The sequence below is a fragment of the Prosopis cineraria genome, unplaced genomic scaffold (genome assembly GCF_029017545.1).
Source record: "Prosopis cineraria cultivar Desert tree isolate PC_DT_omini unplaced genomic scaffold, ASM2901754v1 PC4, whole genome shotgun sequence".
NCBI classification, from domain to species: domain Eukaryota; kingdom Viridiplantae; phylum Streptophyta; class Magnoliopsida; order Fabales; family Fabaceae; genus Prosopis; species Prosopis cineraria.
Genome location: NW_026555335.1, coordinates 14039673 through 14053487, shown reverse-complemented (window position 1 = coordinate 14053487; position 13815 = coordinate 14039673). Strand labels below are relative to the sequence as shown.

The following is a 13815-nucleotide window of genomic DNA, read 5'->3' as shown; positions in this document are numbered from 1 at the left end:
CAATTACAATTGTGAAACTTCCCTCCTTGTATCCCCCACCCCCAAACAAAAAAATAAAATAAAATAAAATAATTAATTGCAACCTACGTAGAATTTTTCAAATAAATTTTATTGGGGTTTGGGAAATTTGTGTTTTCATTGTCATTTTTACACGTATGCCACTTGCAAAGGAGCGTGTTCCAGTGGTAACAAATCATTCCACTTGAGGATTTCGTTGTGCCAACTAATTGTGTCAAACTCAGCATCCAATTCCTAAGAATTTAGCCTATAATTCCCAAAGTCTTGAGATCAAATCTGATTGTCAATGTGATGATCTTGTTAGTGAATGATTTATAAATACATCTGTAAAGTCTCTTTGAACTTGAATGCATATTTTGGTCCTAATGAATTTGAAGACCATACTCACCTAATTTTTTTGTCCATTGCAAGAGCTGTTCAAACATTCATCATAGAACCAAACTAATCTAATTTAATAGAATACACAAACGCTTGATTACATATATATATATATATACATATATAGTTTTTTCATGGATCCGCTATAACTAAGGATGCCGCATGTTCATTGAAAGAAACCAACTCAACCAACAAATGACCATTACTGATACACAGAAGAAGGCATCAATAACATAATCCTTGGCAGACATAATAGAACTGTCCGTTTGACTAACGTTGGATTTACAAGGGAACAGGCAAGAGCCTTAACATCTTTTCCATGTCTCAATACAATAACTGACATGAATTTATAATACATTTCTTATACAACAGTTTCTTGACAAATCCAATCAAAAGTGTTTTGGTCAATACAACAAGTATTTCAGGCAAGTAATTATACAAGAAAATCTAATCTGCATCATCAGCAGTAAAGTCAGGTTCTGGAGGTTTCTGTAGTTTCACCAACTCCCTTGCAGTCTTAGCGTTCCGATTGCGATGTATGCCACGAAGAGCATTGGCTGCAAACCTTGACGCTAAGAAGGTAGCACCAATGCTGTATGAACTGCCACCGGCATTGCTGTGAGTTCCTTCTGAGTCGTCAGGTTCTTCCTTTCGACGAATCTCCAGGGCCTTCCTCTTAGAATATCGCCGCCATGCGGCTTGGATAAAGCAGGCAGCCCAAGTCCTCCATTGCTGTGAGTAGAACCGGAATGTGTGTTGAACCTGTCTACTATGAAGGCGTCTAAACTGACTAGCAACAAATTTTAACTCGTCAGCGATTAAGGCAAAGCACTCAACTTCTGTTAATGCCATAACTGTACGAGTAGAAGTTGGGAGGTTAGAACCAGATTTAGGATCCAGTGCCCAGGTTAAAAGCTCCTCCCCACAGAAGTCAGCCTCTTTAAGGAAACCACGGTTAAAAAATCCGCTTCTCCCGCCATCTGTTGTAACACTTTCGAGCCGACCACGAATAATGAAAAGCATCTCATCAACTGGATCTCCTTCCCGTACAATGTAAGTATTCTCCGTAAATAGACACGGTTTCAGTCTCTCACAAATGGCATCAAGCAATCTCTCATCCATACTCTCAAACAATGGAACCTAAAAATGCAAAGAAGAAATTAATGGCCACGAATTATGCTCCAGCACAAAACTGGGGAGTGTAAAAGAGAAAAAGTCCAAGAGATCCATTAAAGAGGAATTGCACAATAGATTTCTAAAGAATTTATAGAAGCAAATTTCAAGAGACAGTATAATAGACTTCATGCTTAAAAGATAAAAACCCAATATAAAGTAAGCGATTGATAGCACAAAACTATCCAATAACACTCACTTATTTTGTGCTTTCCAGATGACACTTTCCATTTGACATTAAGTTAATTGGAAAAGGGAAAAGCTTCTAGATGCTTCATAAATAGCATGCTAGCAAAAAATGTAGATAAAACAACATTTTTGTAAAAAGCTCCGTTAAGATATAAATTATGTACAGCTTCCAGTGAAAAGGGGTCTACATGAACATTGAAGAGCTAGAAAAAAACCCCCCTTTTCTCATTTTGAAGAGATTGAATTATTTTGGGGGAGAAAACATAGATAAAATAGATAAAAATATTCATGCAAAAGGAGGATACAACAATAAAACGGGGGCTAATTTAGTTATAAATATGGCGAGCGGTGAGCTCATACAATCACATATTCATCTGATTAAACATAGTTTCTCTTTGTGTGAATTTTGGTCCTTTATGGCACGTCTCTAATTTTTCAAAGGATTCATAACATACCCTTCTCACTAGAGCCAGACACAGGTGACGCTTGATATCTCTTCTAAGATCCTTCGGAAGTGTTTGAACCAAACTTTCTTCATCCACACCACGTGTTGCCAACCACTTATATTGATCATAGCGTCTAACCCGTTCTCTCAGCTCTGGTGGGAGCAAACGGTGATGCATCCACTGTTCTGAATCACGCCTTTTGACTCTCATTTCCTCAAGCCTTAAGGTAATAGACTGAAGATACGTCTGTAATCATGGAAAAACACTGAAACATCAATATCTGATTATTAACAATCTATTCTTGATAATTCTGTGACCATAATTTTGCAGTGGTGAATGTGCATTTGATTTAGCTCCTTAATACAGAAGAATTATTTTGAACCTATTTAGGATGCATACAATTATTTGTCAATATGAATACCAATATCCAGTTCATCAATTCAGAAAAGGGAACTTCCAGAACAAAACAACAGTAGTGTTCCATCTTCGACTATACATGCTTTCACTACTCATCAAATCAAAATAGAATGCGATCAGCCTTTCCTCCATGTAAATGACTTTCTCCATCCGGAGGCTGACTGTACTTGCTTGACAAAACCATTCAATATGCCATTTTTTTTTTCCCTTATGATAAGAATATCATTCAGTAACATGTAATCTCACTGGCCCACTCTGTGCATGAATGCAAATTGATTGCAATTTGCAACATTCAATATCACTTAATAATCATACATATTATGGCTATGAATGTACTAATGATTCATATGCACAGCCAGCAATTTGACATGAATAATATAAATATATGGGCATCAGCAATCTCCTTTCTTGGCAAATTATACAACCACACGAGTTCCAACAACCTTGCACCAAAAATATGTTAAAATCCCTGATCTTGCGCATACCTGCATGTTACCAATGAGAAGCGCAAAGAGGATAAGACCAAATATGGCCAGCGCTATTGAGAAGATAGTTTCCCAAGGATAAGTGCTGGTTTGAAGCCCCTGGCCAAGCGTGCTGTAGTGAGTTCCAATGGAAAATATTATTAGCATGTGACTATAAAATCGAAAGAGAATATACATGGGTTCAAGAGATGTATTGAAGATAGAGGAAACAATTACAAGCCTTGAGCATTTGACCATCCTATATGCTCAGGCTTTAGACAAATGGAAAAAGGGATTTGGTTATTACTCACCGGATAAGCTTTTAAAGTATGGGTTTTAATGGGTCAACTGATATTTAATTATTAACCCAATCCTCATTACTTTGTTCATAAAATAAAATAAAAGGCTAGATAAAATTACAAAACCATTTTATGAACCACATTTGGCGAGGAGAGTTTAATAGAAAACAAAAATTATCAATTTATCTCATTAATTTGATTAAATGAAACAACCAAGGAATATTAGAATGGTCAGAAACTGATTACAAACCATCAAAAAATTGAAAAAAAATTATCAAGGAACTAAAAATAATATATTTTATACCTATAAAGAGGTTTACAGGTGAGTTGGCACAATTTTAATGAATAGTTTGTGTCTCATTTACTGACCAATTTACCCAACCTAAAGTCAATTATTTGCCTCCCAAACTTCTAAACTCGAGTATTGAAAGGATAAGTTTAAAACCATCCCTCTGGTTAACAAAATCGACTTCGAGCATAAACTTCCCACCCAAACATCAGTCAGATTACTTGCATGTTGAACTGATAACAATGTTTTGTGCAATATTTTTTCTTTTCACCATACAAGTGAAACACAAACTATTTAAAGGGCTAATTTTTTTTAAAGCAAAAAAGTAAAAAAAAAATAATAATAACAAATAACGAAACATACACGAAGATGTTATACTCCTTACAAAACAACGAGAGCATTCTTTAGAATCCAGCAAAATTAATTGAACTCAGTAACTGTTGAACTCAGTAACTGCGTTATGGAATTTAGTTGAGAAAGAGGGATAACGGGAGCAAAGAGCAATCTGAATAACAAAGATCTTATTGTAAATCAAGTACACTACTGCCTCTTATTTATAGGTATTATTCTCTTAGCAGATATCCTAATCTATCCAGATCCTATCTAAATCCTACTAATATCGTATACTATAACAGTAACTAATTCTTAATTATTTTCTTATTTATAATTATATTACAAACTACCTTCTGTTATGAATGTCAAGTCACAGAAAAAACTGCACATTAATGCAAGTTATGCTCCAAAACAGTGTTTGTAACTTGAAAACACAGTAATGAGCAAAAAAAAACCATGCAAATATCCTGGAACTGAGATAGAAGAATATAAAAAATACAATTCAAATTAAAGAATGCACTTGTGCGTAACTTATGAGCCACACACTTATCCTGGAGCAGAAAGTGATAATAAGGTCACCTTATTCATTAAGTTATCAATTTTATTAGAGACATGGAACATCCCCATTAGGAATATTTACAGGCAGTCAGAGACAGAGTTCAAAATACCAACTACACAAATAATACAATTATTGGCAGTTTTTATGTCTGGTTCCCTTTACACCAACAAATTCATTTCTTATAATCAAACATGTGAATATGCGCATGCACAGCCACAAATATAGTAAAATTTGTTGGAGTGAAAGGATATATATAGTAAAGAAAGTTTCACTTGAGAAGTCATAACTTCCACAAAAACACAATGTAAAGAAAGTTTCAGTTCAAGCAGAATATATAGAGTAAAATTTGTTAAGAATGTAGTAATAGTACTCACCTCAAATTCTGAAGCCCCCACCATAAACAGTAACAGTATTTGGACACGAATTTTTTAGATGAAATAATGCCAGATGACAATGCTTGTTTAAAAATTCCAAAATCAAAAGGCGAATTGTCATCTGTAGAACAATGTTCCTTAAGAATTTGATCACTTGTCTTGTTCCAGTCATTATAACCTTCCATACGCTGGTTACCACAATACAAGAAATTCTTATTGCACCCTTCCTTGCATGCCTCCTGCCAGCATGAGTCATTGCGTTCAACAGCTAACAAGTACCAAAAAGCCCCAACTATCTGCAAAGAGCCATTGACGGAACAGAACATGCAATAAAAAAAATTTGCACATCTACTGTATTATCAAGCTAGATAGCAAGCATAATCATTAGAGCGAGAAGGCATAATAGATAAAGTTGAAAAAGGAAGAGAAAACCAGCCGAAGTGAATATAACAAAAAGAAAAACACAAACTTACATGACTGGCAAGCATGTATAACAGCAAATAATTTGCAGCACCAGCCCATGCAGTTTCAGCAAAGACACCAGCTGTTCTCTTAAGTTCTGAAGCCAGTGGTACCATCCGGAGAAACCTAGGAACATACTGCAGTAAGATTATAAACAGCAAGGCCTGCTTTGTTGCTAACACATCTGATCCTTTTAATCTTTGAAGAAATCTCCAAACCACAATCTGCAAACAAGGACAGGAAAAAGAGAGCAGAGAAAATTTAGCATTTTCATAAAATCTGCATAATTGTAGTTGCAATATGGCAATGCAAAAATACTAGTGACACAAGGCCATACACGACAGTCAAAAATTTTAAAAGTAGCATTAGCTACAAAAGAACATCCATGCTATTAACCTGACAATAAATACCTAACTTGACATTGAAGACTGGGACACCTTGAGTTAATCAGTTATGACTGTGAAAGTATATATTTGTTACATGAAAAGAGGATGCCTAATAAAAAGAAAAGTGTGTTTACAAATGGTGAGTCATATTTTTAAGGGTGTGATTGGTTGGGGGGGATTGGAGGGGAGGGGAGGGGAGGGGAGATGCCTCCTTTCCCTCATTTGGTTTGAAAAATTTGGAGGGGAGGGGAGGCAAAATGTCCCTCCCCTCCCCTGAGCTAAATTTTTTGATTAATTTACCTTCATCCAATTTTTGTATCCGTACATGCCCATAGTAAAAGAAAATTCTCCTTGTTCAACTTTGCAACTTCTCCTGCCACTCCCTTCCCATTCACAGCCCTCATGATTTTTTTCTTTCTTTTCATTTTTCTTTTTTAATATCTCTCTTATATTTTTTCAATATTTCTATTACTTCTAATTTTTGAATGTTTAATGTTAGAACAAAAAAATATAATGTGTGAAAAATAATGATGAATATTTCGAATGAAAAATATAAATAAAATGCAAGATTTGCGAGTGCATGGTTGAACAACAAGTTCTGTCCTCCTCTATTACATATAAATATACAAAGTAATCTATTTTAAAAAATAAATTACGTTTTTTATAACATGAGACTCATGTATTTGATATAATGAAGTTTTATTGCATATTTGCATGTACAGATCAATATAATTAATTTATATGATAAAAGTAAATAATTAAAAATTAACATATAAACGATACAATGGTAAATTAATTATTACTTCCCCTTAGTTATTACCTCCCATCCCCTCCCGCTCTTGAACCAAACAAAGGATCATTAAAAACCCCCCTCCCTCCCCTCTAGCAAAACCAAACAAGATAATACTAAAAACAACCGCTGCGCTTCCTTCCCCTCCCCTTGAACCAAACACACTTTAAGGGAAATGGACAATTACGGAGCCCTAAGGCAATTAATTACAATCAAGGACTCTAAATTATTAAAATCCCAATAGTAAACTATGGTCTTTACATGGAATTAAAAATACACATGAGTTTACAAAATTATCCTCCACTTAGAAAATAAAGAAATGACACTGCTGAAATTACTATTATGGGATAAAAATATTGTTAATCTCAGTTGGAAAACAAAGGAACGATAGCTGAAAACAGATCGTTTCCCAGTATGAAACTAAAATTTACTTTTGAAATTTTCTAAGGGCACTTGTGAATATACAATAGTCACTTGAAAATTTACTAAAATCATTTCTGAATATGAACCCAATCACTTGTAAATTGTTATGCGTATTAATATATAGGTAGACAACTTGGAAAACAAAAAAACGGCACTATTGAAATTACTATCATGGGATGGGAAAATTGTTCATCTCAGTTGGTAAACCAAAAAACAATAGTTGGAATGGATTGTCTCTCAGTGTGAAACTAAAATTCATTGTTGAAACTTTTTAAGAGTGTTTGTGAATTGTGAATATACAATAGTCACTTGAAAATTTACTAAAGTCACTTCTGAGTGACATTTTAGACTATTCACAATTTTTTTAATTCCAAGCAAGAAATATGGTCCATTATTGGGATTTCAATAATTTAGGGTCCATAATTGTAATTGATGGCCTTAGGGGGTCCCTAATTGTCATTTTCCCTATTGTTAATCTGTGGATAGAAACATTATGTATGATCATAAACAAGCAGCAGATTTCTCAAGCTTGATCCTTAATTAGAAGAATAAAGGAAGGAAGGAAGGAAGGATCATCACAGTTGGGCACCTCTTTGTAAATAATTAATCATAAGGTATACAATAAGCTGATATATGTATAAATCAGAATTCAGAATCCTTCCATCTAATTTTTCAGTCTCTTCTCTTATGAAGTAGCTGCTGTTCTCCTGCATCTAAGTGCATTATTATTGACATTGAAATCAAACATTACATGGCTATAATGGATCTCTCAAATGAATTAGGCTCTATATGAAGCGAATCCTATTATGGGAGAATATCATTGAAGGACCTCTGAAATGATTTAATATTAGATAACAACTTGTAACAAGTAAACATCAACAATTGACAAGTAAAAATTCAAGTTTTAATTCAACTTTTAACAAGTATCTGATCTGTCAAAATCCTTATTTGATATTAAATCATTTTAGCAGTCCTTCATTGATATTCTCCCTCTTATTATTTAAGTACCATCCATAGTGGATAAGGCGAAGCATATGACCAATCAGTCTACAAATTAAGCTGGGCATTATCACTAGGTATCACTAAATTTTCCATTAATCAAATGTCATATAGAATAATCATGAATCAAAAAGCCAAGATCAAGATGATTGACATTCACAAACTAGCTTAAAAAAACACTACTCACTTATGACATGAATATTTCTAAATATAGAAAATGTTCAGTTAAATTCTTTTTTTTTTTTGTTTTTTGGATATAGTAAAGGGCAAATGCCCAAGTCAAACAAAAGTTACATCAGAACTACGTGGGGTAGAAACATGTTCAGTTAAATTCTTAACGCCATAATATCACAACCAATAGACAACCAATTTTATGAGCCATTTTAGCAAAAAACTCATTCATGCGGTATTGTGGTTGAAGCAAATACCAGCACTAATGAATCCAAAATTCCAAAGAAATACAGAAAATAATAGTGAGAAGTCTCATTTTTAATGAAGTAAAACTCTTCCAGTATCCACAAGTAGAATCCCCTAAAACAACCCATGAAGTAAACACAAACACGAGCAAGAAGCTGACAGAAGCTGAGATATAATACCGCATCAATCTAACAAGAAAAATGACAAAGTTGTACACAAAACATGGATACAGAAGAATTATAAATGCCAAAGAAAACAGTCACAAATAATTTGAATAGAATGAAAGATTGATTTGAGTTAATCCAATCTTTCTAACCTGTGGTAAGGGCAACACAGATAGAAAGTCAACAATGAAATACCGCAGCAAGTATCGCTTGGCTATCTGTGTTGAATCTATCACAAGCTCCCCCCGTCCAAAGACGCGAGATGATGGGGCAATATAGGCAGTGCGGAATTGAAGAGCCATGTGTATAAGATAAAAAACATCAACTGTTGTCCTCAAGGTGGTAACTATGATTGCCAACTTTCGGTCTATGCCAAGGCAGTTCGATGGATCATCAATGACAGGAAGATAGAAAAATAATGGATCAACAGACACAGCCAAAATGCACGAGACAACAAAAAATTTATTCAATAGGAGTAAAAATTTGTCTTGAGGATCAAAGATCTTCTTATCTGATATTTCCAGATCTTCAGGGAACACTGCCTTGGATACCCTGAATCCAAGTGATCGTCCAATTGACTTCAGTCCTTCAGATCCCTTTATCATTCCTCTTCTGAAAGACCTAGAGGTTGCAGTGTTTGCATGGCTACCATGGTTTAATTTCTCAATACTAAATCCGCTTTTCTTAACTCGAGTATCAGAAGATGAAGAGAGCCTAGAGTCCAGGTCATCCAACCTATAAATGAATTAACAGAATCCAGAAAAATAGATCACATTCTGCAGCTTAAACTGTAGAAAAATAATTGCATATTCATAAACAGGGCACATAAATTCAATCTATGATCAGACAAAAGCAAGGTGGAGAAACAGGGATATGATTTATCAAATACTAGTTACATACAGCACTATAGCAGGTTTCCTTTTTCTTTTTTTTAAGTTGGCAAGGGAGGCCTATGACCCAAAGTCTACCATATTTCAACTTGACTACAAAAATTCTCATGTATAATCATAGACCCTGCCAATGGCATCAGTTTTAATAGTTTTTAAATGATAGAAACATTGACTGATCATTGATAAATAAATCAAGAGGTTCTGGAAGTGTATGCCATATTCCTATAAGTGGTCTCTGACACATGTTGGAAGAAGAAAACACATCATAATGATAGGCAGCCAAGCATCGCAGAATATCTTGCAAAAAGCTAGCCATTGAAATAGGAAAATCAATTCATCTAAGTATATCATAGAGCAGCTCATACTACTTAATGTACGACTAGGCAACCTATACTACTTTCTCTATCAATTGGCCGCTCTTTAAAGAGTCAGCATCCCGGCAACTAGACTCTGTGACCCTTTACTCAACTTCCTATGGAGCCAAAACTCTCCACAAGTGGTTCATTTTGGAAGCCAGTAACCTCTAGCTCTAATACCAACAACTGGACACAGAAGCAAGGTGGGAAACCATCACAAATGACCAGTTATTGAAGAAGGAAAAATAACCCACTGAAGTGCCTCAATAAAACAACCCAAGCTACCTTAGTCTCTATCATAAAATCAATAAACATCAAGGTCAAAGAATGTAACCTAAATTTTTATGTTGACAAAAACCACAAGAGACCAATGAAGAATCACTTATATTTACTTTTTCCCCCAACAAGAACAACAGTTTTAAAATCAATGAACCACACTGCCATATGACAAAATTGCTTGGGAAACTGATGGTTGAATTTGGAAATGATGATAGCTTAAATTTATTACTTTTCAAAGTATCTTTCATTAGACCATAGTCCTTCATTTTATATGACAGAATGCATAAATAATTCAATAACCATGTTGAGCAACAGTAATTAGTAATCATTGCTCAAATACATTGATGAAAAGTGAGCAAAGTATATACCTATAAATGTTAGTCACTCTCTTCTCCTTCATATCTCAACGACTGTTATCTTGCAACGAGCTATATATCTGTCACCTCAGAAAATTTTCCAGCTGATCACCCATGTCTTATAACCACGGTCAAACATCTTCCAAGAATTGATCATATATCAATCTGCATCCAAACAACATAAAAATTCAAGATAATGACCGTCAATATTTCTGTCTTCATGCTCAAAGTCCAAAAGTTCACTAAGGACCTCATGCTAAAGTCTGAAGCACTTTCATGTTCGAATAACAAAAATCATGGAGTTATGAGGATGCCCTGACACGTGTAAACACTTATGCTCATGTCTACCGTTTCCAGCAGTTATGAGGATGCCCTGACACGAGTAAACACTTATGCTCATGTCTACCCTTTCCAGGGGTTACAATTTTACAACAAATATACAAGTATCCACATATGATTGCACCAACAGATACCATTATTGCATACAACAAAATATAACTATGCATGACACTTAAATTTACTAGTCCATTTGCTTGTAATTACCAGTCTTATTTGAATTGATTAGATGTGTGTCCCAAATCCATTAAACTTATAGAAATAAATGTAAAACTTAGAAGCTGGTTAAAATACCCAAATACAAGTGAGGAAAAAATCCTGACTGATTTAAAAATCCTGCAAAGATAATCAAATTATCCAACCATGAAAATTGCTTCCTTCAAGTAGACAGTCAAGTGCCTAAATTACAAAACATTTTCTTGAGGATGCAGACATGAAATTAGGTTTAACTAGAGACCTCCAATGAACATAATCAATGAAAATAAAGTAAAATTTAAAAGAAATTTGGAAGTGCTATCGTAAGAGGATCGGCAGGGAGCAAGGGAATCTCTGAATCTGTAAAGCTCCCTACTAAATCTGAACAAGTGACTACTATAATTAAAAAATCAATTCACTCATCCTCTTAACTCCTCCTAACTTCCCATACTCTATCAACACTTACATCCAAACAAGTCTGAGAAGCAAATCCTTATAATTAAACTCAGGTGCGACCAAGAATAATTTCATTAAAACCAACGTTAAGCATCTCCCCTTACCATTTGTGATTCCATTATAGGAGTGGCCCAGATCATTAAGGCACCCGTGCAATTTATTATTATTCGTAGTTCAAGCACTCTACAATCCGTCTAAACAGCTTCACCACTACCTAAGGCTCATAGATCCCATACCCATAGGTAGATATCTTGGTTATCTAAATAGTGCCCTTCTTTTGACCTACAATTCCATTTTCAAGGGTTGCTTTTTTCATGGCCATGACTTATAAGTAGGACCCCACGTCATTCCTGAACGAAAATAAAAGCACCCCTATTAACAAGCACTAACACCAGTTCACCACGGGGGAAAAAAATTAAAATCACTGATTACGAACAAATGATTTTGCAGATTAACGATGACCCAACTTCAACCACGAGTGCTAAAGGCACCCCAAAAACTGTCAGCCTCATCCTACAAAGTAAATTAAAATCTAATTGCTTGCGTCTATTTCCGTCAAATTTAAACAAACATGCAGAGTAAAAAAAAAACAAGAAGAACTGGGACTTCGTGAACAGAAACTCGATCTTCTAGTGACTCCGATTGATTGGGGAAGCAAAAGGCGGAGAGTTAGAAGGAAGCAAACAACATACAGCGGAACATCCTTTGAAAGAAACCAGGGAGTTGCAAGGACTTGAAGAAGCAGAAGCAGATGAAGAGGAAGACGGAAAATGAAATCAGAATCAGAATCAGAAATATCTTTTACTAATTCTCGTGGGGCAAAAATTATTACACCAAGATTTTCGATAAAAGGTCAACGAACTGCCCTTCTTAACTTAAAATAATGAAAAACGAAAGAGGACGCGGTCTGTGGTTTGGGTCCAAGGTCCGAACGCCACCCTTTCGTCCCACAAAGCTGAAAATTGTAACAATCGGTCTGATCGATGTATGCACACTGAATTTCAATTTTTTATTTTTCCATAGATTTGTATTAAAAATGCATTTTTATATTTTTATTTTAAATATTTATAATGAAACTCAGGTAATCAATGTAGGAAAACCTTGCAATCACAAGAATACTTTTCAGTTCTCATGTCTTCAATGAAATTATTAATTTTTTATATTAAAATTGTCAATTATTACCAAATATTTATTATTAAAATTGTTTAAATGATAAATAAATAAATGATAATAATAATTAATAACTCTTGAGCAGTAACTAATATGGCATCGGACTTTCTGTAGTAATAACTAATAACTTTAATAAAGAAAACTTCAAAATAATTTATAAGTTTAGTATGTATATATTTAGATTATTCTTATCAAAGTAATTTTTTTTCCAAAATTTTATGGATAATCCCTGAGCCACATTAAATACTTTGGTTATTGGTGCTTGTTTTGTTTGGTTCTGTTTTCATTTTTTTTATTTTTTTTAAAAAAACTATTCTGTGAATCAATAATATTTTATTCTTTAAAAAAATCTAAAGAGTATATGTTATATTAATATTGATATTATTGGTGACGTGTATAATTACTAGTGTGATTAATTGATTAATTGTGTATAATTGAGGGTGAAAAGCTGCAACTTGCCCAATATAATTTAAATATAATGGCCACAAGTGATGTTGTGAAAAGCCAGAGCTTCCATGAAAGTGGAAAGGTTGAATTATCGAAACCAAAAATAAATAAATAAATAAATCACTTTGCTGTTCGATGGTGGATGGAAGGGATGGCGACAAAGAAGATTCCCATGTGGCCGTGTGTCACGCAATATTTCATGTAATCTTTTCGTTCTTTTTTTTTTTTCCCCTTCCATTTTCAACAGAAGTTATATGTAAAGAAAATAAATATAATCTTCAAAAAGTTTTTAAGAATTATTATTATATATCATGCGCATAGCACAAAAAAAGATATATAATTTTTAAAAGCGGTATGAATCATGGTATTAAAACTTAATTTGAGTTGACTAGTCAAATTATATATATATATTTCTTTATATCAAGCCTAAAACGGCAAAGTTTTTTGTTAAAAAATAAAGAAAAAAATAACAATATGGTCACATTTGTCTTTTAGTAATACTATTTTGTTGGATTATGTGTGATTTATAAATGAAAATTTTATTTATTTTCAGGTAAATATTTTTTTAATTAAATATTACTCTTTTTTAAATTATATATAAATATTTTGTATATTTTAATTAGACTATCATTTTAATCATGACCAAATTGACTGGCATTTCAACTACATTGACTCTTAAATCACTATCTCAAATGGTTTAATCAATGGTGAGGGTTTCATTACCTTGGTATGAGCCAATTTCTTTATTTA

General features: G+C 33.8%; 1 protein-coding gene across 2 annotated transcripts; it reads right to left on the bottom strand.

Moving 5' to 3' along the window:
• Nucleotides 1-605: 605 nt before the first annotated feature.
• Nucleotides 606-12401, bottom strand: LOC129308551 (probable cyclic nucleotide-gated ion channel 5). 2 transcript variants are annotated; one of them, XM_054949724.1, is made up of 8 exons: nt 12141-12401; nt 10474-10626; nt 8733-9315; nt 5413-5625; nt 4940-5178; nt 3107-3218; nt 2214-2450; nt 606-1536 (listed from the first exon to the last, which is right to left on the bottom strand). In XM_054949724.1, the coding sequence occupies exons 2-8, from the start codon at nt 10503-10505 to the stop codon at nt 844-846; spliced, it is 2109 nt and encodes a 702-aa protein (XP_054805699.1). In that variant the 5' UTR covers nt 10506-10626; nt 12141-12401; the 3' UTR covers nt 606-843. The 2 variants fall into 2 exon arrangements, with proteins under 2 accessions (XP_054805699.1, XP_054805698.1); XM_054949723.1 differs by having other exon boundaries at nt 4940-5235; nt 12141-12400.
• Between the last annotated feature and the right edge of the window lie 1414 nt (nt 12402-13815).